The sequence below is a fragment of the Amblyomma americanum genome, chromosome 2 (assembly GCF_052857255.1).
Source record: "Amblyomma americanum isolate KBUSLIRL-KWMA chromosome 2, ASM5285725v1, whole genome shotgun sequence".
Lineage (NCBI taxonomy): Eukaryota > Metazoa > Arthropoda > Arachnida > Ixodida > Ixodidae > Amblyomma > Amblyomma americanum.
The window spans coordinates 132,703,271-132,728,177 of NC_135498.1; the positions used below are offsets into that span (position 1 = coordinate 132,703,271).

The 24,907-nt window shown below is 45.3% G+C and overlaps 1 protein-coding gene across 2 annotated transcripts in view; it reads right to left on the reverse strand.

Annotated features, from left to right (window-relative positions):
• Window positions 1-660: 660 nt before the first annotated feature.
• The window catches only part of LOC144121812 (monocarboxylate transporter 12-like), a 52,160-nt gene continuing 27,913 nt past the window's right edge, over window positions 661-24,907 (reverse strand). For both annotated transcript variants that reach the window (XM_077655217.1, XM_077655218.1), the window contains exons 2-5: window positions 20,154-20,404; window positions 14,738-14,881; window positions 1,070-1,936; window positions 661-980 (exon numbers count right to left, since the gene is read on the reverse strand). In XM_077655217.1, coding sequence (XP_077511343.1) covers window positions 787-980; window positions 1,070-1,936; window positions 14,738-14,881; window positions 20,154-20,404 — 1,456 coding nt within the window. In that variant the 3' untranslated portion in view covers window positions 661-786. The remainder of the gene's footprint in view (window positions 981-1,069; window positions 1,937-14,737; window positions 14,882-20,153; window positions 20,405-24,907) is intronic.

Here is a 24,907-nt window from a genome sequence, read left to right on the forward strand (position 1 = left end):
TTCGGAGACCTTTCGCTCAAGGCGAACAACGCTGACGCCTAAGACGACAACGCATTTTCTGTGACTAGAGCTTCGTTACTCAATCGCGCTAAAATTTTGTCAGCTCAAGTCTTTCACTAAACAGGCAGGATTACAGGTGACAGAAGCGGCTCGGACTGGTGCTTGAACCGGAGCCGCAGTGCACCAGCGGTTTTGTTCCTCGGCTCTTTACTCGTAAGACGCGCATTAAATCTCGGCCAAGGCGGTTGCATTTTGATGCAGGTGAATAGCTCAGCTCGTTATGTGTTCCTATAGGTTCATCTGGGGCGGGAAAAAATGCGGTCTCGGATTTCTCTAATAATTCGTGATTTCCTCTTCGCGCCGAGCGCACAGGCTGCAGACGCCGTTCGTGATCTCCTGTTAGCGCCGCCAGCGCACGAGAACCGACACTCAGACGGGACTCGGTAGCTATCCTCCGCTGGCTGCGGAACAGCAAATCATGGACGGCACCGGCATGACTCCTCCCCGTATGTGCTCCTTTAAACCTTTACAACACTTTGACCGCCGACCTCCTCAAGCATTACGTCGGCAGGGTGTGCGCTCGGTGCGAACAAAAGATCACGGTCGGCGCAGGCATCACACCGTCGTGTATTTAATCCTATAAATTCAATGCTGCGGAAAAGAAAGTGAAAATATTTATTTAAAAAAGAAGTTCCATTCTTTTTAAAAAGGGGCCTGGACAACCAGTTTGTTCATTTTTGTGCTCCCCACGATGCTAAGCCAATAATAGCTGATATGCTCTCTTTGTCAAGATAACGGAATCTTCTTCATAGCCCTCAGTTTTGGCGCTTTGTCTGTAAAGGCTTTTGTAGCCTGCCGTCGCCTCCTTTGGATAAGACTGCTACACACGAGCATTGCCAGGAGCGTGGCGACGAGGAGATTCAACCCGGCGATCAGGAAGTAGAGATTCTTGTACGAGCCCATTGAATCTCGGAAGGAGCCTGCGTAGATGGAGACACAGATGAATGTTTAAGTATAGCCACGTTCTAATATTATCTGTCAACCATAAACAGCTTACATGGCTACTCACCCAAAATGATGGGCCCAGACAGCCACACAGGTATGCTTGCAAGGCCTCCCAAACCGCAGCAGAAGCTGAATCTGGCCAATCCGACGTGGTCAGCGGTAATAAGGGGTCTGATGCAGAGGATATAGCCCTGTGCCACACCGGTTAGAGAGGCGAGGGCCACGATTTGTTCGAACGCCGACACCAGTGGGACCGCAAACAGGCAGGCAGCAGCTGCCAAGAAGCAGGTCACAGCAATAGGCGACCGACTGAAGGGAATCTTGTCTGAAATGAAGGGCAGTAACACTCGCCCCACGGCTTGGCCTAGAGCGTTGTACACGAGAATTTTTTTGGCACTTGCGAGTCCTGTACCTTTGTCCACGGCGTAGTCCACAATAGTGGTCGTGTATGTTGAGAAGGTGTAATCTGAGATAACCTGAAGGAGCACGACCACATAAAAGGCAGGCATTGCAAATGTGGAGAGTATGTTAAGCGATGAATCTGCGGACGTGCCCGGGCTTGAAATAGTTTGTCGCGAGCCACCAGGAGACTCAGCACACGGCGCCTTATTGCCATTCCCAATGCACACTTCGGTAGCGTCGTTCCTATGATCACTCTTGTCGTTTTCCTCTTTTACCGCGCCAGTTTTATAGGGGTGAGGATTCCGGATCAACATGATGACCGGCAAGATATGCAGCATTACGCCACCTGTGAGAAGAAGGCACCCCTGCAGTCCGTATTTAGCGGTAAAGTAAGAGGTCATTGGAACGCCAGTCACACCGGCGGCGACCGTGCCAATTTCCTTGATGGCCGTGGCAGTTGCTTTATATTTGTCGAAGTAGAGAAGCAAGTACATCGCGACGCCCAGTAGTGCCACTCCCATGCCGGCTCCTGCAACGAATAACGGCCAACGAGAATAATCATTCACGAAGTAGAGCACATCGCCAAGAAATAGGCAAATAAAATTTCGCTGTCTCTAAGAGGCATAAGCTTCTAAGAAGAAAAATAGTCACATTACTTGGTATAAACACCCGACTAATCTCAATTTTGATTATATTAGCATGGTGCGAGAAATGGGGTAAGGTTCAAAACATAGAACGAGCTATATTCCTTTGCGAAAACTTTAAAAAATTTGCTTAATCACAGGTATGACCTTCGGCAATCACCATTACATTGGGTCTCCAGCCATTAACACAGTTGGGCCACACTAACTAGCAATCTGTCCTGTAATTAGCTTGTGGCAATATGTGCGTGGCCGCCTTTAGAAAGCTGTATTTTTGCAGAGTGAACTTCTGAAAGCCTCCTCTTAGGTTAAACTATTCGCCTTATGTTCACTAATCTGGCCCAAGCTCAATTAGGAATAATTTAGTATAACTAACATTTAAAGTTACAACAACCCCAAAAAAAATCAGTAAAATTTATTGATTCCTTGTTTAACCATCCGTTTCTTCTTCTGAACTAATGAAATCTAACAGTATTCAACCCCCAGAAGAAGAAGAATCAAAACAATCGTCATTAATTTCCTTGATCACTGGTATATAATATTTTGGCGCTTGGTCCTCCACCCTGTATACCACACTTCATGACACGCTTTACAGGACACTCCCATCCCTTTTCACTTGCCCAGTACTTAGCACGAAAATATACACGTCTCGTTCATTCTTTGTGCTGTAAGACAATGGAATTGGTCGACACAATTATTGATAGCGCGGACTCATGCTGCATGCTTCTTTTTATTTGTTCATTTTCATTGGCTACCCTCGTAATTGAATGTATAATATGGTAGACAGTTTGAAATAAATGAATGTACAAAACATATACGTGTAATACACTACTGAATCTATTTGTTTACTTGTGTGGTTATGTGCAACAATGGTACGTAGTAAATCCTCACTAATTCGACCCTAATTGTTTGGAAAATTGAATAATCCACATTTATGTTTAGTTCCCGTCCAACCTATGCACTATTCACGGGCGTGAAACTCTCAACAATGCTGACAAATTTGTCCGCGTTTCTGTTAATCAGGACAGCGAGAGGAGCTCGAATGTGCAGAGGATTTGGAGATGGCCTAATGATAGTGATGATGGTGAGCAACTGGAAAGTCTGACCACTACCGCACAAGTGGCGCCAGTGTCTGACAGGAATGCAAAGGCGCCGAACTGACCACATCTAGACACAGAGAGGACCTCAATACTGCTCCTGAGATGTCACCGCCCCTTTTCCGGTTAACAGTGCTACGCCAGAAATTCAGGCCACACGACTCAAGAAGCTACGGCTGTGAGAAGTGGACACGGAGTTATCGTCTATCAAACTAGTTAAAACAAACCAGGCTTTCTGCAGAGGGTCGCCGTAAATCATGGCTTAGCTTTGTCGACCGGGCGTGGTTTGGTGACGTAACAGGAAGACTGCATACGCCTTCTTTGTTTCGAAAGGACGTGGGCGTACTGATCGCGGGGATCATAGAGTCGAAAAAGCAGGACAGTATACATTTCCGTTTTGTGTGGCGTTCTGCAATGCTCTTGTTGATTCTATTAGTTGGCTGTTGGGGACCGCGCTCTCAGTATTGTTAGTGTTATCTCGGTGGCTGAAATTATTTCACATTACGTCTTGTGCGTGCATACAGCGTGTGTTGTGTTGTGAGCGGGAACTGTGTCTGGAGAGGCTACTGATGCCCTCAATACCGTGGAAGCGGCATGTGTTGGTTGGTCAGACAGCCTGTATGCATTGCACCACTATAGCCCATCTCGTGGATGGACCGACAACAGCTATTGCCAAATAAATTTAATCCAAAAAGCAATCAGGGATTACAGATTTTTCAAGAAAGTTATGTTGAGGTGGGAAACTTCCTTGTTTTTCAGTTCTCCCGATAAGGCAGTCAATCCCCCCATTCTTCGTGAAAACCACGAAAACAGGTTTTCCTGCATTGAAAAACTGTTGAGCGGCCTTAGCTGGCAGGGCAATAGTATAAATACAGTACGGCTGACCTATCCGTAACCAGCAGTCCTTCAAATGTTGTAGTTTTGTCCACCTAGGAGGATTGCCCAATATGTTGGACCAGTCTGGAGCGTGTATACATTTCAAGGCCTGATTTGATAGTGCCGGGTCGTATTTGTCCGCTCAAAACAAATTTGTAAAATAAAATGTTCACAATAGTAGCACTTTTCGTTGAATATAAAATTACACGTTCAAAACGTTTAGGCCACCATTTTTTGCGACACTACATTTTTCAGCTACCGCTGTTTTTATGCACAATTGTGTACATTGATAAATCACAGCTTTTTCTCGAAATGCAATAGTGGTTACATATCTGTTTCAGACAAATTTAGGAACCTCTCTATCCTAAAATGGATGCTCTTTATTGGCAAATAGAAACGCTGTGAATAATATTTTACATAATAATGAGTCTAGTATCATCTCCGCCATTTTTATGACGATAGTATTTGTTACCACAAATGTATCATTTTTTACAACTGCTCTTAGCTTCCTTTTAGACATGTAGCCCTGTATTCTACCTTGGAACCTACAGCATCAGCTGTAAGACATTAGTTACTTACAAAATTTACTTTATTTCAACTCCTTAGTGAAACATCACATTTAAGAGGGATAAGTTAGTTAGTTTAAATTAAGTTAATATAATACATCTAAATTCAGTCCAATGCCCGCCACTTGCTAGGGTTCGTTGGCAAAGTGGAGAGAGAAAAATCCTCCTCCATGGTCAGGGAAGAGAAGAGAGAGGGAAAGTAGGAGAAGAATGAGAGAAAAAGGGTGTGAGGTGACGGATGGTGAGATCAGATTTAGTTGATTCGCATTAGCATGGCTACGTTTTCCCTTATGGTTGACGACTCAGATTCCGTGGCCAAATGAAGGGCTAAATGGGTAAAGAAAAGGTTTAAGAAATTTCGCTGATTAATGCCATAAGGCAGTGCATTTGTCTGTACCAATTTTTTTGTCCGGTTCTAAAGCCGTGTTCAACTTCAAAAGGAAAACTAGGGGTCCCCTGATTTCTCAGGTGCTCACATAAACCTTGGTGTTTCAAAGGGACAAGTTAGTTCCATTGTGGTGCATTGTACGAAGCTTTCCAGGGGAGTGTAAAAAGAATGATATTAATGCGTTCTTTTGGAAACTCGACTAATAGCATTTTTTGAGACTGCATAAACCTTTCTGAATTTTTTAAAGATAAATGAACACCGCTGGCGTACAGGGTTAAAAGGGGAAGCAACACTATATTCACGAACCCTTTCCTGTTGGTAGGCGTCATTTTGAGCAATAGCTGGTATAGGAAAACTTTATGTTGTCCATAATGCCAGCGTAGTTATACAGGCGTTGGGGCGGTTTTGCTAACCTGTATTCTAGACATTTCTATGCTATGGCGCAGAGCTAGCGCCGAAAAAAACAATTATGTCTGTAGACCTAACTGAATCCTTCAATTTGGCCGGCTCACCTTTATTTGAAATTTCTACTCAGGTTACCCTGATGAGTAATGCGCTGGCAGACTGAGCAGCGCTTAGAAATAAGGCAAGAAAATGAGCTTCGTATCAATTTTTCTTTTTAGCTAGATAGCTCATAGGCGGCCGTTCTGCTGGAAACCCTGTTTCGTCGTCGGCGTTGTGAACGAAAAATTCCAAAAGAGCCAACCTAGGTGGACCGCCGAGGTCACGTGATTCTGAACGTAACTCGCCCAAACTCAGCATTTATTGTCACGTGATTTTGTGGCGTCATCACAACCTACTCACCGTGGAAAATGCCAGTTTAATGATTGGCTGCTTGGTCTACTTGGGTCTTGGGCTACTTAAGAAACTTGCATCTCACAAGCCCTACCGATGGCAGCACCTGCCATCGCAGGGCAGTGGGGCGTCGCTTAAATGCTGCACCACTGGGCCAGAAGTGGTTTGAGCGCTCATGAGGAGGGATGAGTATTAAGGTGAGAAGAACCAATTCTGCATATATGAGCATTAAACCATTACGCTATCGCGTCATACTCTTCAAGGCGGATATTGTGTCTCCGCTCAGTTTTCCTTTTTACGCTTCCTTTTTGGAAAAAAAATGGGGGGAGAACGCTGGAGATAGGATTGAGCGGACGCAGCTTGTCTGCGCTCCGTGGATTTCTCGTCCTGTGCGCGCAAGATCCATTCGCAGTTCCACATTTTTGTACGGATCAGACGTATAACGTCGAGGGCTACTCGTGGATACGCTTTGATCCCAAGTAGTGACTTTCTTGGCATTATGCGGGACTTTAAAGCCCAAGCCAAAACGTGGGATCGCTAAGCCTCGCAAGCACTTCGGCACCGGGCCCGGCGTCCGTTGCCGCGTTCGGCCTGACCAGCGAGCAGCTACTCCGCTACGGCTTCGACGATGGATGTGGACCACACCCATGGCTACGACCCCGAGTCTGGAGCATTCGGAAGTGTTCCGAGCAGCAGCAAACAAGGCGAGGGGAAGTGTTCCGAGCAGCAGCAAACAAGGCGAGGGGAAGTGTTCCGAGCAGCAGCAAACAAGGCGAGGGGAACTTTGATAATTCACAGCCAGAACCTGGATGGAAGACGATATACCTCAGGGCAGGACAGCGTGCACAAGGGCACTGGGCTCCGAAGACATACGATGACGACCCGAAGTCACCAGCAGATGATCCCACGAGCCGCAAAAAGCCCCCGAGACTGCCTGACCTCGACAAGTATGAATTTAAAGTGATTATCAAGCCGAAAGACCGTTTGGACCTAAAAATGTGGGGTGGGAGTGTACACCCACTTAACGTCGCATTCGAAAACGCGTTACGTGGCAAGACGCTACGCGCCAAACCTTACATCAGAGTTATCGAAGAGCAAAACATCATCATCGCGGCAACTTCCCATGTCGAAGACGCAACAGTACTTGCGAAGATCGATCACATCAACCTAGACGGGAAAAAGTACCACCTCAATGCCTACGTGAGAACACCGCAAGACTCATGCAAAGGGGTGGTGCACGGGATTGACCCCAACGCATCAGACAGAGACCTAGAGAAAGACTTTTCCTCAGAAACCCACGAAATATTAGGCGTCCGAAGGCTCGGCAGATCCAACTCAGCGGTGATACTGTTCAGTGGATACAAAGTCCCTTTCTTTGTTACGTACGGGTGGATCGAGCGAAAATGTTTTCTTTATAGGAAAACTAGACCGTTTTCCGTACTGTGCGGCAGGGAAGGACATAGACCGGACGTCTGCCCCAGCCCAGCTGAATCGAAATGTGACTCGTGCGGCAAGCTGAATCCCGGGGAAGCTCACGATTGCACCCCAACTTGTGCGGCATGCCAGGGGAATCACCACACCTACTCAAGGGAATGCAAAGCAAAGTTTCTGGATCCCATCAATAAGCCTAGGAAGCATCAACATTTCGATGATCAGGAAGAGAAACCGACAACCAGTGGCACCAGCAAGAGCTACGCGGCAGCTGTACGCACCAGCCGAAAAGAGCAGTTCGACAAGAAGGAATCCAGAAGAGTGGTTTCCAATTATACGTCCAGGTCCAGGTCAAGATCTAAGTCTAGTCAACGTCACAACTCGTCAGGCCGATCCGGAACGGAAGAGTCAAGACATCATAAAGAGCAGGAGACCACCAGGTCGGTCTCCTTTGCACCTAAGGCGGATCCACCGGCACAGGAGACGCCACGCACCCGAGAACGCGGACCGTCTTCTGAGAAGCAAGAAGACTCAAGACACATCGTAAAGGTGGGCTATGCTGGGTTGCCTCCATCCCTCCCCGGAAACGCGATATCTAAGGAGTTTAACGACCTGAAAGCAGAAATTATTCAGCTAAAAAAACAGAACGAGGCGTTGCGAGCTGAACTTAACTTGGTCAGGCTGCAGTCACAAACAACTCACGACAAAACACCCGAAGCCCGGCCAAACTCACAGTCAGTTTATGAGCGCGTCATTGCAGAGCTGAGGGCTGACAGAGAGGAGCAGAATAAAAAGTTCCTACAAGTTATTCAGATGGTCAAAAACGAGCTCGCAAACGAGTCCGCCAACAATAGGAAATGCATAAACTCTGCCATTGCCACAGTCCGAGACGAATTCAAATCGAAACTCAACGAGTGCAACTTCAGAAATAGGAAATCCAAATATGCCGACAGGCACCCCCTTCCAGAAGAGGACGAATAAGGACCATGGCACATAGGGGACAGGAAACAATTATTTGGCAATGGAATTGTCGGGGCTTTAAAAAGAAAAAAGCAAGCCTTCAATTTTTAATCGACACGTCGGAGGCGCCACCTGCTGTAATAGTACTTCAAGAAGCAAATACGGTCATCAGCATGAAGGGGTACAAAACTTTCCAAGACGAGCATAGCCTAGGAATACTTGTTCACAAGGAGTTTACCACAACGCTGCAAGAACCGCTAACCGAAAATATCGAACATGCTTACATTGAAATTCTTCCCAAACACAGGGGAAAACGCAGCTTGCACATACTGAACGTGTACAGTCGCCCCAGGGACTCAAGTCGTCACATAGCCACGCTATTTAATAATTTTATCAAGAGGGCAGGTAAGGACCCCCTCGTCATAGCCGGTGATTTCAATGCGCCCCACCAAGGATGGGGATATCACTTTAACAGCCCGAAAGGCAGGAGGATCCTTGAGATCGCTAACAGAGAAGGGCTCACAATCTTAACGGATCCCCTGCATCCCACCAGAGCGGGTAATAGCGTCAGCAGAGACACCTGTCCCGATCTCACGCTTGTGAAAAACTGCCTGCAGTCCACCTGGTCTAACACTGGCGAGTCCCTGGGCAGTGATCACTTCATCATATCCTGCACTGTTCAGGGAGTTAAATGTCGGAAATCATTTGGCAAGGCTAAGGTTGTGAACTGGGACAAGTGGAGAGAGGAACTCGCACGTCTCCAGGACGAAGATATCACAGATATTGAGGCATGGACAGCGCTGCAGATGAAAACCGTCGCCAGGCATTCTGCGACAGTGAACACCACGGAGGAAACTCCGGCAGTTGACCCGCACCTGTTACACCTGTGGGAAGCCAGGAGATCTCTGACAAGGAGGTGGAAAAGGCAAAAGTTAAATCGCAAGCTGAAGACCAAGATTGCAGAACTCACCAAAGAAGCGGATGACTACGCACATAACCTCGCTAACCAAAACTGGCTCAAGCTGTGTGATGAGCTCAACGGTAAAATTGGCACGGCTAAAGCATGGGGACTCCTCAGATCCCTTATCGAGCCGAACTCAAACCGGAAAGAGCAAACAGACACGCTCTGTAACGTCTTGCACAGCTATAAAGGGGACAACGAAGCCCTCATTGCAGAACTTGCACGGAAATTCCTCGATCTGGGATCCTCGTACCCTCTCCCTGCGTACACCGGTGCACCCAATGAAGAGATGGACCAAGACGTAACGGTTGAGGAACTGAGAGCGGAGCTTGACGTCATGCGCAAGAACACCGCTCCAGGACCGGACCAGATAAACACCAAGATGCTCTTTAATATGGATGACATCTCTTTAAGAAAATTAGTGAAATACTTCAACACGCAGTGCTGGCACAAGGGCCAGATCCCCGACTCCTGGAAATTGGCTTTAGTGCGATTTATTCCCAAGCCCAATAAGCCATGCGATATTGATCATTTACGACCGATCTCCCTGACGTCGTGTCTGGGTAAACTGTTCGAGAGGGTCGTGAACGCCCGACTGAAGCGACTCCTGAGGAAGACTGATATCCTCCCTGACACGCTGTACGGGTTTAGAGAAAAGCTGTCTACACAGGATATTCTCCTCCGTATCAGAGAGGATATTCTGGACAACCCCGGTAGATGTCAGGTCAAGGCCATCCTTGCGCTCGATTTAAAAGGGGCATTTGACAATGTCAACCACCAGGGAATACTGGATGAGCTTAACAGCGTCAACTGTGGTGACCGCACATATAATTACGTGAGGGACTTTCTCTCCAATAGAAAACCGTCAATAAGTATTGGTGATCGGACCTCCTCTCCGTTCAATCTAGGTTCCAAGGGCACTCCGCAGGGAGCGGTCTTGTCTCCGCTTCTCTTCAACCTGGCCATGCGTGGGCTACCAGAGAAGCTAGACCGCATCCAAGGCATTGAGCACGCTATATACGCCGACGACGTTACGATCTGGTGTTGCAGCGGTAATGAAGGGAAAATTCAAGGCCGGCTTCAGGAAGCAGCGAATGTCGTGTGCCAGCATGCGGCGAGGTATGGGTTAACGAGCTCTCCCGAGAAATCAGAGTTACTCCTGATCGACCGTGGCAAGAGGCAGAATACGGGGCTTTTGCCGTCCACTCCCTCTGTCGCCATTACGGTCCAGGGTATGAGCATTCCGATCAAGAAAGAGATCAAGATCCTGGGAGCCATCATACCCAGCGGCAACACTAACACCGCTACAATCAGACAGCTCCAAGCCTATTCCGAACAAGTCTCTAGAATGCTACGCCGGGTAATCAAGAAAAGAAATGGGCTAAGAGAGAAGGAGGCCCTAAGATTAGTTCAGGCTTTCATTCTCTCTAAACTAACATACGCCACCCCGTACTTACGGCTTAGCAAAAAGGAAAAAGACCAACTAGATGTTATTATTCGAAAGGCAGTTAAGACGGCGCTGGGACTCCCTTTATGCACATCCACTAAGCGCTTACTACAGCTGGGGATCCATAACACCATCGACGAACTAATAGAGGCCCACCGTGTAAATCAAATTGTCAGGCTCTCAACATCTAAGCCTGGCAGGAAAATATTACAGAAGCTGACAATCAGTCCACCCCGGGAAGTCGCTGACAAGATCGACATGCCCATGCAGATGAGATCACACATTACGACTCACCCCATACCAAAACGCATGGATGAGGAATATAACAGAGGACGAAGACTAGCCAGAGCTAGACACCTCTCTAAGCGCTGGGATGGAAACAATGACACGATCTACGTCGATGCGGCTGGACCCGCTAACGGAGTCGCGGCAATTGCAGCAGTTTCACCCCGGGGAGATATCATTGCAAGCAGCCTTATCCAAGCGGTGGATACCACATCGGCTGAAGAAGCAGCTATCGCACTAGCGATATCAAAGAAGAGCGAGGCAACGGTTATGTCCGACTCACAAGCAGCGGTACGCAATTACCTCAGAGGCCGCGTTGGCGCTCCGTGTTGGGAAATTTTGGAAAGGTCTAATCCTTCCAACATCCAGATCTTCTGGACGCCAGGGCACCTCTCAACGACGGGCAATGAGGCGGCCAACACAGCTGCTCGAGCTCTCCTCCTCCGAGCATCTGGCACGCAGCCTCTCTCTGACATAGTTGACAACCCCTCACCCTTACTAAGCTACGCAGAAATTACGGAGTACTATAAGATCACAAGAAGGGAATATCCTCTTCCTCACAAAACCCTAAGTAAATATGAAGAGCACATAATCAGGTGACTACAAACTAATACTCTGCCCAATCCTTACATAATGAGTAAATGGTACCCAGAAACCTACAATTCGTCCTGCCCCTTCTGTGGAGCAGTTGGCACACTCTTTCACGCGGTTTGGGAATGTCAAGAAAACCCAGACTTGGACAGCAATCCCGATCCGACTCATGAGCGCTTGGAGGCAACCCTTCATAGCCACAGCCCACTCGACCAGAAATTGCTGGTTGAGAGGGGCCGGATTATGATGGCGACCAATGGGTTCTCGTACTGAACCCACCCAGTCTCTGTGCTCTGAATAAATGTTTTTCCTCCTCCTTGGAAAAAAATGACCTTTACTAATAAAAATTGAATAACTCATTAGGGAAAGATAATTGAGCCGATGAAGGCAAATTAATTTTCATCCGCACCCTTCTGCAGATTCGTTTCGAGAAATTGGTAGTAGTATAAGCAAAACTAATGTTCTTTCTATTATAGCTCGCTTGTTAAAGCTTCTGAAAGCGGCGCAGTAGTACTACAGTGGATCTTAGCGTTCAGTTCAGCATTTTTGTATTTTCGTGCGAAATATTTTGGTATTTCGTGCTTTCGTTCTTTGCACGAAACGGTATGCTTCTTATTTCCGTATTCTTGTATTTCGTTACAGCGTACATTGCTGGCCACAGCGTCGAAGATACCAGAAGATGGCGAAAATAGTTACACCATTCGCAAGTCCAGATCACTCTGTCTGACATAGTGGCCTGCACAACAAAGTTCCGATTCACGCCTAGCAGATGAACGCGCGCTAGTTTTGGGCTAGTTTTCTGTCACTCGTGGGTTGCAAAACAGCGTCTCTGTTCTCGAGTAAAAGAGCCAAAGAACTCCAGGCGGTCTAAACTTCCGGAGTCACTCACTACGGCGCCCTTCATAGCCTTAGTGGCTTTTGGACGTTAAACCCCGACTAAACCGGAGCAAAGCAATTCATATGGGCGTTTTTTTTTTTTTTGATGAAAGCAAACGGAGCAGTATCTCTGTCGCTAGTTGCTGGGCACCTCAATGCGCTGTGAAGGCAGGGAGCAATGCGGGAGCAATGCGGGAGAGAAAGAATAGAGAGGTGCTGTATTGTGGGGACAGGAATAACTTCGACCGCCTGCTGATCTTTAACATGCGCTGACATTGCAAAGCACACGGGCACCTTTAGCGTTTCGCCTCCATCCAAAGGTGGCCGCTGAAGTAGGGTTTGTACCCGGGTAATTCTTTGAATGTGTAACCGCAAGAGGAAGCGTAACTGGCTCACAGGGTCAGTGAACATAGTGGGTCAGTGGGCCTAGGTGTCCACCTACAAATTCAGGCAGTTATGCGCCTTTCTTTTTTTTCAAAATAAGTGGAAGGTCTAGACTAGGTTGATTTTTGAGGAAATGAAAGGCGCCTAATTGGCTCCCTGGTCCAGCGGACACCTCAATCGCGCTTTTCCTGTACGTGGCGGTGAGTACGCCAGCGGCCTATTGCCCCGGGTTGGCTTATTACATCATTTGCGTGCCGCTTTCGTGTCAAAGGTTTCTGATGACCGCGGGGTTAAAAGTAATGCTCTTGCATTCAAATAAAACGAACATCAAAAACATTTTGCTCTCTGTAATATTGTGCGCCTTCTCGCAGAAAATTCCGCATTGTGTGAACCAGAGGACGTGCCCTGAAAAAGGCTATCTATCAAAGAAATCGGAACACTGAAAAAATATACAGCGAGCGTGCTCGCTTGTTAGAATCATTTTACTCGGGTCTAGTTCCTTCGATTAAACATTCAATTATTGCCGCATTATCGTGCTGTGACCGCGGTTTCGTTTTGTAAGCGCGCCGACATGGACAGCTGAATTTGTCCTAGTGTTTTTAGTATTGTCTGGAGTTTTTTTTATGCTGCTAAAACTGATTCTTTCGTTCAGATATTAGGCCAACAGGATTAAAATTTGGTGCAGTCGACCGACTGACAGCGCTTTGCTCAGCATTGCCGTTTGTTAAAGCAAATATAGAGGCGCATCTAGGCTTACTTTATTGATTACGATTAGGCAATGAGCTAATTAGAAGGACTGACTTGGAGAGTGCACCACAAGGTGACTTTTCCAAGCTCTATTTTTGTTTTGTTACTTCAACCTGTAACAAGAGGAGGTGCTTAAAATATCATCGTATACATGGAATAAGTGACCAACCGGTGATCAATTCAAGCACCTGTAATTGATGCTCTCCATGTGCCTTCTTTCCTTCAACATGGCTGTGAGTGCAGACAAGCAACAAAGAAACAACTCGTGAGTTATTTTCAAGGCTTTTAACAACCTTTCTTGTGGATTATGGTAAGTGTTTTTTTGTAGCTGCCAGTACGATTGAGACCCCGTGGCGCTGCGCATACAGGATGCAAAATTTTTGTTGCACAGCTGCAGTGATTATTAGGAGGTATTTACAAACAGAGCACAGTAGAACGTTCATAAGCAGTAGGCATAAATCAAATAATTGTCGCCAAGAGTGAAGCAAAGCAGCAGAAACAATAGGCCTGTAGCCCCGCCGGAAACGGAATGGCATGGAAAGTTTAGCCACCGAGAAATGAGGTGCAGAGCGAGAAGTTAGCAGAGAAATAAAGAGTGGTTTGAGACCATTTGAAATTCCCTCATTATCTATGGAAAAGGATTGCATATTTATCTCAAAAGGAAACTTCAGCCGATACTGTCTGATGGATGGCGCACAGACCTACAAGTGAAAGAAAAATCGTGAAAGGACACTAAATGTGGGCGATGCGAGAGGTGTAAAACAAAGCGGCAACGCAAAGTTGAAAGCATATGGCGCCATGAACAGATCCCATCAATGGTGCTGGGTCTGAAATTAAGAGTAATAGGCAAATATGGCCGAGACATGGAAGGGCCAGTCGAATAGATGGATATTGTAGACACCAAGACAACGAAAATCATTGAGTACGGCAGTGAAAGAGGCGGACCGATATGTTAAATAATTTCGTTGATATGCATTTTCCACGACAGCCACGGGAAGGGGTAACTACAGACAACTATCTGGTGCCTGTTTACTGCACTCAAGCGAAACGTGATTACAGTACTTAAGCAAAATCACAGCCCGCTTATTGACTTTTTCTCATTGATGGGAAAACATTAAAATAGTATTTCGTGCGAAGTGTTAACTATTTTCTTACTGGGCGTAGCTAATCCAGCATTACTTGACAGCAATAATACAGGCGGAGCTAAATTAATTAGCACAGTTACTTGGGAGAGAGCGGAGGATAGTACTACAGTGCTTTTTCCAGGATTAATTCTTATTCATACCTTGTACTACTCCGAATGTAACTGTAAGCCATGCAATGTTGGGCGCAAAGGCTGATGCCATAAGGCCCGTGGAAGTGATCACTGCACCCATGAGCGCTATCTGGTGGAGGCGTAGTTTTTGCTCCACCAGGCTCACCAGCAGACCTGCAAAAAAAAATTAAAAACTCTAATTAGACAAGTGAGCAAACATTTGTAGCGGAAGTTATGAATATTTCATAAATGAAAAAAGGACACGATTTAGGCAAACGAACAGACTTTCATGGCGGAAATTTCGAATATTTCATGAATGCAAAACAAAAACTGGACAGAATACGCGCTCGGATTCCACGAAGTAGAATTGTAGGCAATGCTCATTGTGCTGTAGACAATTTCCGATCTAATATTACCTCATAAATCACAGCCTACGCCGTTTTACTCTCCATTGCGGCTATTTCGAAGTGCGTGCGGCAACATTTTGTTGACAAATTTTAGTACCCGAATTACATGCTGTGTAGAATCAACAAAATACCGTTTATAAGCGGGTAAGAGCCCCACTCGTTTACGGGCTGCTCCCACAATTTTGGGAGCTGATAATATAAACAGATACACTGAAATCAACGATACTTTCCTGCTTTCATAATTATTATCATTTTCTAGCATGCGAGAGTCCTAAAATTTTGTCCGCGCAGTTCGGCATCATTTTAATTTGCGCTGCCTTGAGCAGTCCGTTTTGCCAGTTTTGCCAACCGGACGACTAAAAAGAGTCCCACTTCTGTCCTGTGCTCCTGGAATTTGAATGCGTGGCATGTTGTGTAGTCAGAATTTCATAATAGTTTTAGAGTTACAAGCATATCAGATGCAAATGGACGGAGCATAACTGCATATATTAGGGTGACCACAGCCGCGAGCAGCGACGACAGCGACAGTGTAGAAAAACCTTAAAGCTACCTATAACTAGACGCCAGGTGCTCCGTCCATCTGCAATTTATTTGCGTTTTTTTATTTTGAGTTCTGCTGACTCGTATTAAAGGAGTTGTTGCGGTCTGGTAATTACATCGCAAAAGAACATCATCATCAACAATCACAACATAGATTATCCAAAATCTTATACAATGCAATCACACACTCGTACAATGCCGGCAAGGTCCTACCATGATCGTAAACACTGATTGCTATATCAAATTTCACCTGAATCTTAGCAACAAATTCTTCAAAGTCATTCTGGGAGACAAAACGCTAATCGAATTCAGTCCAACCAACCAAAGTACGCGGAAAGAAGGAATATTTAAAGTCATTGTTCTTGCAGTGAAGCAAAGTAAAGTTCAGAAGTAAAGTTTGATAAGTAGAGTTAATAAAGTAGTAAAGTTAATAAAGAAATGAAATTTATTCCTATTTCTAGTGGGGTAATCAGAAGAAAACGCAGTATACTCGAACGTGTACCTCTCCAAATGACCCCTTAATATTCCGGCCAAGAAGCCCAAGTGAGATATTGTTTCATCTTTTTTGTAAAAAAAGATACAATCCGTGCTTTCAGAGCTAGGTTAGACGATGACGTTACGCTATGCTTAATAAATATAAATTTTACGGTGTTATTTTGTATCATTTTGACATCATGAGTATTTATGCCAGTAAACAGATGCCCAATAACATTTGCATATTGAATGATATATGTACGAATATTTCAATAGCATTATTTCACTGGAGGCGTATCGAAGAGCTCGTTCAGATAATGTGTTGTACCCTTTGCACTCTTTGTAATAAGCGTCATATTGCGAGCCCATTGCAGACTACTAGCACAGCGTAATCCAAAATATTTGTGCCGGGTAACACGCTCAAGTACTCAAGGAGAATAATGTAGATATTCATGAATATCGATTGAAATTTCAACTCAACCATTCCGCTTTTGGATAAGGGCTGCACCCCGCGAGAATATAGAAAAAATAAATTCTGCCCTTACCAGCATATATATAGTATTTAAAAGAATCAAGTGAAAGCTTCCAGCTTTAATATATTCCAATGATGCAGCTTGCATGCTTAAGAAAATTTAGAGCTCAATACACGAACTTCTGAGCTCCTTCATTTCTATTTTAGATTCATTGATTGTTTCGCTTGCTGTGTTGTGCATAATATCTATGCATGAACAGCCACATCACTAGCAGAATTTAAGAAATGCTTTAAAGGAGCAGCCTGAGACAACTGCTTACTTTTGTTCAGCATTGGTATAATTCTAGAGATAAACATAAACATCAACGCTTTTCGTGGTCCTAAAGCGGGTTTTAGCTAACCTCTTATGTCCCTTTCGTTTATTACGGATAACAATGGCTGAGAAATGAGCGCTCTATCAAGCTATAGATTACAGTTCATGAAGGTAAGGACGCGATCAAGGAAGCGGCAACCTACCATCAGCGAATATCCCCCGCAGAAGAGACGCCGTAGAATCTTAATTATGGCGCGATGCAGAATATCTGAGGTTTCATAAAGCAGCCGACTTGGAAAAAGGAAAGCGAACCTAGCCAATTCATGTCGGTATTTAATCCGACCACTATCATATTAAGTAACCGGATCGTGCGCCACTGTAAGATGCTAAAGCTGCAATCGGTTGGGGAATGGACACCTACGGAATTCTTTTCAAACACTCCTGCTGAGGCTGAGGAGGCATGAGGTTCTCGCGCGACGGCGTGCGCCAGACACCCTGCGCTCGACGGAGCGTGTCTCCAGGGTGAAGTTGCGTTTGAAACACTCGATCGATATTGAAAAACACTGAATCTTTCTGAGGGTCACTGTCGAGCGCTAAGGCGAAAGTATCTCTTAGCAATCCTACTTCGTCCTAGTAGAGTATACTTTCCAGAAACTGAGTTGGTAGTTGTCTGGATCCGAGTTTGATTCTAATAATTTGCTAGTGCGATAGCCGTAATTACGTTCCAATACTTTCCAGGACTATGATACCGTTATTTTAAGGCGATAAATATTTAACAAGAGGCGATCATCTCATTTGAAAATAAGGAGCTCTCGACGGCATTGAGGTCACTTGGCAGTTTTTCTGATAACACCGATGTACGATGATAACTAGGAATCCTGCAATACATTCGGCATAGTTAGGAAAAAAATGTTCGCATTATCCTTGTTACTTCAGAATGTTCAAATTTCTAATTGCAGGTACGCTGTAAACACACTTCTATTTATGTAATGAAGTTATGTGCAGACGTTTTAAAAAGTGCAGCCCCCAGAGTAGCTTCAGCTGTCCTAGAATCAGGGCCCTTCTTTGAAAGTATTGCCATCAACATCAGATAAAACGCAAAAAGTGCAGCAGCAGTCAGAAAACGTAATAACAAAAGTATTAGCCGCCACAGAAAGCAAACAGAGAGTCTTCATTACCACTTCCTCATAGCGGCCTTCTTATGACCGAAATGAAAATCAAGTACAGGATTTTTTTTTAAATTTTTGTAAACTAAATTCTTGTTTTTTTGCTTCAGTGTCACTTCTCTTCTACATGCTTCTTTCGAAGCTGGTAGTACAGTTCTTTCGAAGCTGGTAGTACAGTTCCCTGACATTTAAAAAAGACGTTTTGCAAGTAATAGCCAAAATGGGGGAACTAACCTATTAGATGACATTTTATTTTTATATCTTTTGCATCCACACATATTCCTCGCGCCGATATAGACGAAGTACTGCTATGGGAGCTGAAAGTAATTAGCGTTTTGAACTGCAACAGCGCCTCTCAGATTAGAGGATGTCCGCACCGTATCAAAACGCGAATAAGTGAAATCAGCCTAACTAGGGGCGTTCAAAAGCGAGAGCGGTATTCTACACCGCTCTGCCCCTGCTGCTGTCCTGTACTGCCCTTGTTCTGTTAGTGTAAAAACCAGAAACTATGACGTTTACTGTGTACGGCTCGAATCAACGTGGTACTCTTTCTCTCTATTTTTGCGCGCCGGTAGGTACCCACGTTTACGAAGGGATCGTGCTCTGGCTGTGCGTTTTGTGGCAGGCAAGCCGTCGCTCGCTGCAGCGAAGGACGAGTTTATTGGCATGGACACAGGCCTTACTTTACACCAACGATTAGGCAGAACAGGTGCACTATAGTGGACACAGCGGCCTTTGCTTCGGCGTATGCGGGAGAGGGAGAGAGAGAAACAGAAGCACGGAAAGGAAGGAAGGCTAACCTGGCGATGCCCAGTAGGCTACCCTACACGTGGGGAGGAGAACACAGGAAAAAAAAAGGGAAGAAATGGCGGGAACGAAATGAGTTTCGCACTGTCCATAAGCCACCATGACAAGGGCAAAGAGGCTGCACGCTTAAATTTAAAGTCAATAGTCGGGAAACCAACCAAAACATGCCCATGATATAGTTCCCAACCCCTTCAATGGTAAATACGTCTGCGCTTTCGTTCTCTGTATGCATATGTCCGGGTTAGGAAGGGCAATAAGTGCTGATGAATTTGCTCGCATAACCCGGTTACGTTTGCCTGAAACTCCATTTCGTGCTTAATGCCCTGGTACCTGGAAAGCTTCTCAACGCTGCCCTTCCCACATTCCACTGGATTAATTGCGTTAAACATTACTTTGAACATGAAGAACTCTTCGCGGGCCAAATGTTTGTAAAAAAATTTGCAGCCAATGCCCATGCGCGTCTTCACCGTGACGAGATATGCCTTCAAATCGCGTGAATGGGTATGGTAGAACCTCTCTTCAGATCGATTATACTCCCACTACCAGACGCGTATTTCTGGAAGCTACGGTCAGCCTACCAGGGCCGTGAGTGTTATGTCGGCAAGAAACGATTACTCGACACAACTTCATTCTCAGAAAACATGTGCAGTCGAACGAGCGTGGGGATTTATTACGAACAGGATATTCACGGGTGACATCGCATACTGGGTCTGTATGGCCCTGAAGCGCGGTAGACATTCATGTTTTACTCAGTCGCACTCACAAGCGACTACAACAGTTCCTCTTTCAATCCGACACGTTTTTGCTACCAAAACGCTTGCTTACCATATAATTCAGTAACGCGAATGTTCAGTTAAGAACACCGTTAAAAATATGAGATGCTTTTTGACAATATGCTTGAAGTAATGCATTACGCGGTGAACGAACATCTCGCGTTCGTTACGTTACTATGCGTCCGCAGTCCCCTAGGAGCCTCTCTCTGCTATTTCTTACCTCATTTTCTTATAGAAAAGGACAAACTTGGGACCAAGCAGTTCTACCAGTCAAGATCGTCTAATATCCACGCGATCAGCGAGTGGTTGTCGAACTTGGAGGCGTCCATTGCTCCCCAAGAACCTCGTTCGCATAGCAACTTGTGCCGTAGGGCTGTTATAATGTGGTCCTTTGCAGTTTAAACATTGCTCTAAGGCAGTGCTGTGGCCTTTTCCCTTTTACGAGGGCTTCAATCAGCATGAATGTTTAACGGTACCCCTGCGCCCAGCCTCACCTGCGCATCCGGCAGCGATCACGAGCGAACTCTGGGGCCACGCTGCCTGCTCCCGCTTGATTCCATACTCCTCTATGAACAGCACGTAAAGGTATCCGTAGCTCGAGGTGGCGAGGCATGCCAGGAAGGCGGTGCAGGCAGATGCGATGGGGACGCTCCAGCAGCTGTCAACCACAACCTGGCGGCGTTTTCCAAGCACTCCACCCGAAGATTTGGACCCATACTCGGGCATTTTGCTTGAGGAGGAGTTCCTGACCAGTGAAAGTTCAATGTTTCTGGATCGTTCGTTTTGCTAAAGCAACCTCAATGAATTTCAGTCATAGATAAATAGGCCCCTCGTTTTGTGCTTCTATTTTTTTTTGCTAAAATGAAAGCATGAAAGGTATTACGCTTTTAACGAAGTTATTTTTATTTTTTGCTACTGTGAGCCGTGAGGTCGTTACAGTGTGGGTGCATACAACTCAACAACTGCACACAGCTACAAGCACAAAATTTATAGAAATTTATATGAAATAATCAATCACCTACAGACATCTTGCCAGCAGATACAGCCACAACTTCTTCAGATAGGCAAGTGTTCATATTAACATGCTCGGTTTCAGACCACCGAGAATCGGGACCGCAGGTGAAGAACATAATGAGTGACAGCAATGGATAATGGCTTGGACAAGCATAAGTAACGAGGCAGACAAGTTTCAAATTGGGGTAGATTGTCTGCATATAAGATGTCCTTAGGAAAGGAATTCTATTCAGGTATGGTTCTGGGGAAGGAGGGGTATTTAAGGGAATTGTTTCGGGCCGTGATGGGTGTAACCCGATCTTTTTGAGAAAATCTCACAGCTCTAGAGGGACGCTGTTTCAAGGAGTTGCTTGTGCTTAAGTTGAAGTGGTTATTATATAACAGATAAAACAATTTTAGCCTGGCAACCTTCCTTCGCTTTAAATGTTGAGGCAAGTTTAGTTCAAGAAGCATGTCTCTCACTGAATCTGTAAATATGTAATTTGACAAAAATGAACCTAGCCGCTCTTCTCTCAAATTTTTCGATCCTGTCAATTTGGTTCTTCTGATGCAGATCCCATATGACGCTCGCATATTCCAGTGTCGATCGTACAAGCGCGAGATGGGCTGTAAGTTTGGCTTTTGTGGAAGCAAGCTTCAGTTTTCTTGTTATCAACCACAGTTTTGTTTCGGCCTTCGAGCATATGTGGTTTATGTGTGTCTGCCAGTTTAGATTTCAAGTTATATTGACTCCTGGATATCTGTAATGGTAGCCTCGAGTTATATAGTGCCCATCTATTTCATAATCAAAAGAAATATATTTTTGATTTTCTCGGAATTTGTAAGAAATGAAGTTTTTGCATAATTGGTTTTCATTTTGGATAATGTGCGCTACTGATTGATAGCGCTCAATGCCGAATTTAGTTGCAACTTGTTTTCTTAGTTTTAAATGACAGAGTAAATGAAACAGTGATCCGCAAAAAGCTGGACTGTAACATTGGGCGGAATAGAAATTGCAGTATCATTGACGTAGCATACAAATAACAAGCGACACAGCACAGACCCCTGATGGACACCCTAGTGTACCCCCAGGACGTCTGATTTATCGACATTTCTTTTCCATGAGCTGGGTTCTGTTAGTTAGATAAGCTTGTATCCACCGTACAATACTCCTGTTCATGCCAAGTTCGAACAGCCTATCAATTAGTTCATCATGCGGGACATAGTCGAATGATTTAGACATGTCCAGGCAAACTGCATCCACTTGATTCCTGTTGTTTATTGCTTTAGAAAAATCGTGCACCGTTTATACAAGCTGGGTAACAGTAGATAACCTCCTTGTGAAACCATGCTGATTGGAATATAGCTTGTTCGTGCCCTCAAGGTAGTCAAATAAGCAGTTTTCCAAAACATGCTCAAGACATGCTATTATTCTACCTGCCATAGCTCACATTGTGGGGAAATATGTGTAAAGAAGATAGCAATAATTCGAATGTTGCTAATAAGACGTGTGGTCTATAGTACCCGGGTTTTGGCTCCAAACTTTCAAAGCGCAAGTTTGAACTGGGCCCCAAATTCAGCAACGTCAGAAAAAGAGCGTTAAAAGATGCATGCTTTGTTCGGGTTTAACATCCGAAAGCGACTCAGGCTACGAGGGACGCCGTAGTAAAAGGATCGGAAAATTTCGTCCACCTGGTTTTTTAACGTGCACTGACATCGCCCAGAACACGGGCCTCTGGAATTTCGCCTCTATCGAAATTCTAGCGCCGTAGCCGGGATCGAAGCCGCTTATTTCGGGTCTGCAGCTGAACGCCATAGCGACGAACATGCCGCAGCGGCTACGTTAAAAGAAGTTTACAAATATCAGTCCAGTGAAAACGCCTCTGTGAAATCGTGAGAAACGCGTCCTCTTGTTATTTTCACGCTAGCAACGCAGCGATGCGGACTGGAAACTTGCATCCCTGATAGTGTGTCGATATATGAATGTGGAAGTTCATACGCGGCAAGCGGTGGCTAACTGACGTGAGAGTGGTGAGTGCAATAAATCTGCAACTTTCAATGAAGCCTGGAAAAACTTCCCCTGTACTCAAGTGCCCTCCCATACAAGCCTATAAATGATTCACAAACTGGGTGTTATTTATGCATGCCAGCGTGTCCTTCAAAGACGACATGGACGATGAATGTAATCGACGTACAACCTTAAGTGTAGACAATGTCGGCAGGCATCACCTTTGTTTTACCTCTTAATACCTCTGTTTCAGGCACTGCTTTTCTTCAGGGCCTCTTCTGGTCGTATGCCTTAACCCGTATTGAACACGTTACAGTAAACAAGTAACCAAATACAATTACAAACTTCTCCATGTAATATGTAACTGATTGCACTGCTCAGTTACACCCCACAAAACTACCTGTACAATTACAGAAAAGTAGTCGATTACTATTGCGCTATTTTTGTTCTTTTATTTTCGTAACACATATTTACTCTGTTTACAATGGCCAACTGAGGTTTGCTTGATAGTTTAATGCGCTTCCGTTCTGCAGAAAGTCTGGCGTCGTAGTCGACAGCGTAGACTGCGTTGTGAGAGAACAATCCCTGGAGAAGCAATAAAAGTGGGCCACCTAAGTCCCGCGACAATGTGATGTCATCAGAACCTGTCCACCAGATTGTGAACAACCGGAGAATCGTGGCAGGTGGTAGTTAAATTAATGTTTGGTCATGGGAGGTTGCTCAGGAATAGCAACCTCGGTTGCCCTACCTTTGGGAGCACGTGCCGGCTCTGGGCATTGCTGCATCGTTTAACAGCTGCAACCGTGCGCCAGGAGTAGTATGAGGTCTCTCAGGGAACTATGAATGTCAACTCGAGAATTACCAATCGGTGTATATGGGCTTTAACCCATTAACTCTATCGCGCTGTACCCTTATGCGGAGCTTAGGAGTCCCCTCTTATTTTGGAGACACGTTGCTGATTTTCGAGACGAGTTCATTTTCTAAATCTCTTCGCTAATTTTCTCTCATTTCTCGTGAAAAATGAGGATCTGCACTGAACACTCTCTTAATGTCTACGCTGGATGGAAGAGCGGTATTATAACGCATGAACACCTCGAGCATCATGTCACAGTCGCAATGCTTGGATGCTAGTGTCCAAGTCCTCCATGAGGCCTCGTGCTTCGTTATTTCTCAGTGTTTTGTGTGGAAGACTCCGAGTTGGGTGCAGTGGGAGGAAAGTCGTGGCGCCATCTGACAGTACAGGGTGCCCCTGCAAAGCGAAATTGTGATTTTCTCGGGACGGGAACTTTTGTAGAAGACTGCGGTTACACGGTTGTGCTCCGCACGTGATCGCGTATGCTTCTCCGCTGCCGGGACGTTGTCGCTCTGTTACTATGGAAATACCCCATCAGCGCCAGTGTTCGCCGAAAGGTTGAGGCTCTGCACCCTCGATTACAACTAGTCGTTAAATATAGGTCACTAACTAACAGTAATAAGTTAATAAATAAATTGACCGAAAAAGTCAAAATGGTACCTTTTGAAAAATGCGCTCGATTCATTACAAAATTACATAAAAATGTAATTGACTGCAAGTAATCAATTACTTTTATCGTGTTGCGTACTGCTCTGGCCTTGAACTACCTGTATTTGTTTGCAAAACAAGTGAAACAGCTATGATTAATAAATGCGTGTAAGGAATGGGCATCAGTAATGAATGGCAAAGGTGGCGTGAGTAATACAGGTGCTTCCGTTGTCTGAGATATTTCTAGGTTGTAAACATTCCTTTTTATGTTGTGTTCATTTCTTCTGTTGGTAGATTTCTTAGTGTTATCCTTAGTGGCGCACCTCCAGTACTACCAGTCCCATCGGTATCGCACCTCTAAATAACCTTGTCAGCCTATCCGTTATTCGAATGCCTACCCTGCCCTTACAATTAGCGGTGTGATCCCTTCCCGCTGGTAATAACATGCAGAGAATGTTGAAAAAAGTTTTTTGTTGTGCTCCATTGTGATGTCACTGAAGCGGCTGCACTGTTCCTTGGTATTAAAGGGTCGCGCGAGGCTTCGTTATGGGATAATGATGCGTCAACGACCGTGACCATTGCCACAAAGCTACTTTCCTTAGCTGATAACCACGACCGTAATTAATGCTGCGCTAAACTTCTCAAACGCAACATGGTTTAATACTAAAGTGTTTTCAGTGCCAAGAGTTTATTGATGTCAACTGAAATTTATCGAAAAAGGTATCTACGTTGTCTCTCTGTCTTAA